Source organism: Azolla caroliniana, unplaced genomic scaffold (assembly GCF_043228905.1).
Source record: "Azolla caroliniana isolate FFs.n. ecotype wild unplaced genomic scaffold, voAzoCaro1.0.p SCAF_2, whole genome shotgun sequence".
In the NCBI taxonomy this organism is placed as follows: domain Eukaryota; kingdom Viridiplantae; phylum Streptophyta; class Polypodiopsida; order Salviniales; family Salviniaceae; genus Azolla; species Azolla caroliniana.
In genome coordinates this window covers 17,928,645-17,934,310 of record NW_028230437.1, presented here as the reverse complement: position 1 = coordinate 17,934,310, position 5,666 = coordinate 17,928,645, and the positions used below count along the sequence as shown (strand labels likewise).

Genomic DNA, 5,666 nt, shown 5'->3' with positions numbered 1-5,666 from the left:
CTGAATGAGTGACGGAGTCGAATGGACCAGTCGGAGGAAGAGCAGGCGAGTAGTGGAAACTCGATAGTGCAGTCCCCGTGCCAGAAATTGAGGAGACGGTTTACGCACAAGGAGAAGGGGAAGATGAATATGCCGGAATATGGCACTGAGGCCGAAACATCGGATTGAAGTGAATCCAACATGGTCAAAAACAATGAAGAACCTCTGAAAACGGGGTCAAAGTCGACTGAAAGGGCCACGAAATCGGCGAACCAAAAGTTACGCCGATCCACCCGCTAGAAGAATCCTGTAATTCGGCACGGGTATAATGAGTATATGGCACATCATTATGCATATATGGCAAAGATGGTAAATGTGCGTGAGCCGGAGAGCTACGCAGAAGCAACGAAGCACGCGGATTGGTGTGCCGCTATGGAGGAAGAGATGCACACGCTAACGGAGAACGAGACTTGGGACCTGGTTGGCGCCCCCAAGGGTGTGAAGCCCATCAGATGCAGGTGGGTGTACAAGGTCAAGTACAACGACGAAGGCTTGGTTAACCAATATAAGGCCTGATTAGTGGAAGGAGTACGCATAGAAACACGACATCGATTACGATGAGAAGTTCGCGCCGGTCGTGAAGATGACTACTGTCATGGGTTCAACCCTTACATTCCATAGTGGCATCTAGTGAAATAAGAGATATATATGGTAAGAGAGGTGAGAAAAAGTTTCCTAGTAAACGACTTACTACTAGGGCTAATTATGAGAGAGAGAGAGAGAGAGAGAGAGAGAGAGAGACGTCCCTCTCCCTACATAGGCATATGATAGGTAGAGGAGACTACGAAGTGTTGTAACTAAGTGGATTTTACATACAATTAATATAATTGTGTGATTTTACCAACAACAAAAAAAAGCAAAGAGAGAGAGCCTAGATGGATGTAACTTAATTGGTAAGGTTACCCAATGTAGACAAGGAGGTCATGGGTTTAAGCGTTACATTGCACAATGGCATCTAGTGAATTAAAAGATATGTATCAAGTAATAGAGAGGTGAGAAAATTGGGCGTAGTACTACTTGTAGGGTAAAAAGAAAGAGATGATAATGAATGATATTGGTCTAGTTATTATGGGAAGAAACGAGCATGGCATGTTTACCCGACGAAGTCTGGATTGAAGCTCTTCGTGCTGGGGTACACAGAGGAGTTTTAGATCACAGAGATCTCTGTTCCCTCTCCATTACAAGCCATGCCTTGAACAAACTCTGTGTGCTCCCCTCTCTCTGGAAGCCTTTATTTCAACGAGATTTCCCCCAAGAATATAACTCCGCATCCTCATCAGATTTCAAATCCAGATATCGATCAAGGTGAAGTATCTTCTTCGTTTATTTTCCTCTTTGAATGTCTTTCTTTGTCTTTTCAAATTACTTTGATTCTTTTTGGGCATAGCTTAAGCTTTAATCGTTCCCAAAAAATGGTGTCATGATTCATTAAGCCTAAATCCTTACAGAAAAGAATGGACTTATTTCTCAAGAAGCTTAAATCCTTACTACAAGGAGTTATGTTATGGCCTACTTAACCGAAATACTTCCAAACAGAATGATGTGTGATTCACTAAGCATAACTGTATAAAAAGGATGTCGTTTTGGTCCATTAAGATTAAATATTGATAACTATAACTGATGTTATGGTACATAACCAGCTTTGAGAAGATCAAGGCATCGAAAGTTGCCGCACACAGAAGGCATCTTCTTAGGATTCAGAGTGAAAGAGATGCTCACGAGAATGAATGCAAGGAGCTCGAAAGAGAGATTCAAGGGGAGAAGTTGAAGCTCTCAAACATTTTGCAGGATCTGAAAAATATCGAGCAAGCTCGGTAAGTACTTCTACTACTGTTTAAACAAGAAATAAGAGAGGGATCTAAATGCGTCACTACCAAAAGTTCAAATTCACATCTAAAATACAACTTCAAGAAAGGATATCTTACTTCAAACAATGTTGAGACTCAAGAGGGATAAAAATGTTATACATTTACAAAATTTGCACCCATTCCAATGCAACCAAAGAAGCAACATCAATGTGCGTGTGTGTGTGAGAGAGAGATTTTATTATCGTCTTCTGAGGTCAAATATTGCCAATGAGACCAAAAAGATAACATTTTCATGTAATTCGTGTGAAAACGAGTAGTGATTCTTGATGTTCAAGAATTTCACTAATGAATGTCACAATTGAGAATGCACATATTTGAGGTTGGTTGGTGTGGTGGAACAAGGCCATGTCAAAGTTTAACAAGGAATAGAGAGAGAAAGAAAGATATACTAATGTCTAGTATGGAAAAAAACTGGACTATGACACAAATCATGGTTTTATAAATGGGTGAATCCATGTCATCCATACTGAAACAGAAATAAAAGATTTAGGTTTCCTAAAGCTCCACGATCTTGATTTTAATGCATTGGTGGAATGATTTTGGAGATTTTTTACAAGCATTAAGTGCATAACTAATATGTACGGAGGCAATGATCCCCATGCGCCTTATATCCTAGGAGTCTCAGTCTCTGGGGTCGTCAACAATCCGCTGCTTGCTCTATAGTGACTCCTTTGTATGTTGTCAAAGAAGGTCTGGCGCTATGGAAGAAATTAGTGATGGGTGATTACTGTTGCATACCGTGTGCTAGTATAGTGCTGATTCTCTATGGTTTTAAAGCTTGAGCAAGATTTTCTCTATGTGTCATGTCAGCCTTCTCCATAATTTGTCAAGTGGTGGTGGAATTCATGTAGAGGATGGCATGCATCTTTCTGATCTGCTTGTACGTTGGGCATGTACACAACATGCTCCTTGCAATCAATCTCTCCTTCACGTAATTTGCAAAGGGCTTCAGCTCTAGTTTTGCGAAGTGCTCATCTTACTATGATCTCTAGTCGATGGGAGGAAACTCTTTGTTGGCATGTTGATTTGGGAGCATTATAGGCCACGTGGATGGTCAAGCACCAAGGTGTCTATGAATCCATCTTTTGAGAAATTTATGAAATGATTTTTGTAGTAGGCCATCTTTGGAGGAAGAGGCTCTCTTGGTGTAATGCAAGTCTTTTGGAGAGGCAGGATACCCTTTTTCTATAAAAATGAGTTGACAGCTGAGTGGGCTCCCTCCCTTATTAGACAATAGGTTGGCAGTAGGCTGTCACCATTATTACAGAATAGGTGGGACAGAATAAGGGACACATTTATGACAGAATAGGTGGCACAAAATAAGAGGCAACTCGGGCTTTTATCCCAAGGTTGACTTTCCTGGAAAATATTGACACCGAACGTACAGGATAACTGATGTTTACTGGTCTTCCACTCGTTTTATATTCCCCCAAGCATTCATACCTCTGCCTCACTATACTGATTGTCATCTCATTCAAACAATAAGAAAAACTCCTTAAACACCCCAAGATTTTAAATATTTTCCAATAAACCCCTTTGTAATAGTGAAATCTGTACTGTAGATTTTGTAAATTCAGGGTTATTTTGATAAAAAAAACCATCAAGTTAAGCGTAGTTAAGTGATTCCCCCTTCCTTTTATGCTATGTTAATGTTTCTAGCTAAAAATGATAAAGAGAATGTAGCAGGTGCCATAACTTGTATTCGTTCAAACCTTTGACAATTCATTGGAAATGATAAGATGGAATGAAGGTATAAGTTCTTTCCAATTAATGCAGTTTTTGGTGTGTTTTTATTCAGGATGTCTTCTGTAGCTTTAAGGATGTGGCAACCTCAAATGGTGTGCACAATGCAGCAACAACTAGTTGAGCAGCATCCAATAGATTCACAGTTCCGGAAAAACTCTCTTGAAATGGAAGCCAAAATCTGCAAAGAAGAAATACGAAGATGTTGCAGAAAGATCGTAAGTTTTCTCATGCTTGTGTTTCAATTCTGCCTTTAGTTTTTAAAAAAAATAAAATATAGAATCATAGATTAATACATTATGTTGTTTGAGAGTCAAAACACCAAAACAGCTCTTAACATGTTGGATATTTACCAAAGAATACCTTTTTAGTTTCAAAAACAGACAAGAATAATGTTTCGTATACTGATAAGTATGGAGCTGGGATATTAGGTTAAATATTGAAAACTTTTGAGTATTCTGTTAACCAAAATATATACCTCATTGGATTTATTGGAGTGTCAAAGATTTAAAAAGCCTTAGTTAACTGTTGAAACTCTTATTTTAACCTATTTTTTTTTTCAATATCCTGTATTTATGGTAGGAGAGACTAAAATTACAACATTTAATAATTTACTTGAATGATTCTGAGTGCGATGTGGTGCTTAGTGTTTCTGCATCATCCTTGACACTCTTTTGGATACATTAATAATTGTTGTAGTTATTGCTATATGAAATATGAGGCAAGGATGCAATATGTATTCTCTATCTTGCTTTGTTTTGAATAGTATTTAGATTTCATTTCTTCTAGTCTTATGAACATTTATAGCATTTTCATGTATTGATGAAGTTTGTATAACGTTTGTTATATTGAAGGACCGAAAGAAGCAAATCATTGAAAAGATAGAGAAAGATTTGGAGTACTTGATGTATAATCCTCTACAAGATTCTCATGAAAGCTTACCAAGAAATAGGCTAAAGAGGTCAAAGGCACATAATACTAAATGTTAAAACAGTTAGTATGTTCTTACTTTGTACAAAGTTGTTAATTCGAATGTTTCACATAATTGTATCTCTAGATATTGTTTTTCTCTTAATGAAAATGCATTTTCTACTGGTATTATATGTCAAGTTCCATTGCCTGTAGTCTCTATATATTATGTGATAATTGGTTTACGTCTCAAGCAGCTAAAAGTAGAATCTATGAGCATGTATATACCATGTTTTCCACTAATTTGATAGGGATGTTTCGTATGGAGTAGATAAAACTAGAACCCTAACAACATTTAAGTTAGGGGAATGGTAATTAATTAGTACAGTGTGAAAGACAAATGTGCAATATTGTTATTGAAACTTAATTGATTACCTTGAAATGAAACTTAATTGATTGCCTTGAAATGAAACATAATTGATTACCTTGAAATGAAACATTATGTTATGAGGGTAGAGAATTGTGTACAATCCAATGTTTTGTTTCTGTCAGTATTTTGAAACTTATTCGTTGTATTTCAATTTCTACTCTTTCACTAATTAAGTAGTAGGCGTAATTTGTTAAGAGTAAAAGAAAAATGTTTGAACCCAAGATCAAAACATGTTGGGTTCATTACACTTTGATTTTACATTTACTTGTTTACATAGAGCTATTCTTATTGCGGATGTGTAACGTTGGCAATTAAAATATGCCAAATTTAACTTGTGCTTTGGATCTTGTCCATAGTAAGAAACAAGAAAATAAAATCAGTTTAAAATTCCCATATGAGAATTAATTAAACTTACCTTTGTTACTAATTACCATAGAAAAACCAAGAAAATAAAATATTTCTTATTTTTTATCTCTTCATAATATTATCTATACAACAAGAAATTGATGTCATTTAACCATGGTTGACCCTCAAGGAGCCACCACGAGTAGTTGAAGCCTCACCTTCCGGTCCACAGTCTTATACTTTGTGTCGACATGGGCGGTCCGACTTGCCTTGACCATTTGGAAAGATGTTAAGTGCTATGTCACCTTCGTGATTTTCAAATTTTTCATGTG

General features: G+C 36.9%; 1 protein-coding gene across 1 annotated transcript; it reads left to right on the top strand.

Moving 5' to 3' along the window:
- The first annotated feature begins 1,098 nt into the window (after window positions 1-1,098).
- On the top strand, window positions 1,099-4,748 carry LOC147867459 (F-box protein SKIP24-like). The gene is made up of 4 exons (XM_087315245.1): window positions 1,099-1,344; window positions 1,680-1,853; window positions 3,706-3,868; window positions 4,505-4,748. Exons 1-4 carry the CDS (start codon window positions 1,124-1,126, stop codon window positions 4,637-4,639), a joined length of 693 nt encoding a protein of 230 aa, XP_087171371.1. The 5' UTR covers window positions 1,099-1,123; the 3' UTR covers window positions 4,640-4,748.
- The last annotated feature ends 918 nt before the right edge of the window (window positions 4,749-5,666 follow it).

What these genes read in the sequence shown, in the direction of transcription:
- LOC147867459 (XM_087315245.1), top strand. Translation starts at nt 1,124, where the DNA reads ATGGCATGTTTACCCGACGAAGTCTGGATTGAAGCTCTTCGTGCTGGG. An exon ending in AAAAATATCGAGCAAGCTCG is followed by an intron (nt 1,854 to 3,705) that starts GTAAGTACTTCT and finishes GTTTTTATTCAG; the next exon opens with GATGTCTTCTGTAGCTTTAA. An exon ending in GAAGATGTTGCAGAAAGATC is followed by an intron (nt 3,869 to 4,504) that starts GTAAGTTTTCTC and finishes GTTATATTGAAG; the next exon opens with GACCGAAAGAAGCAAATCAT.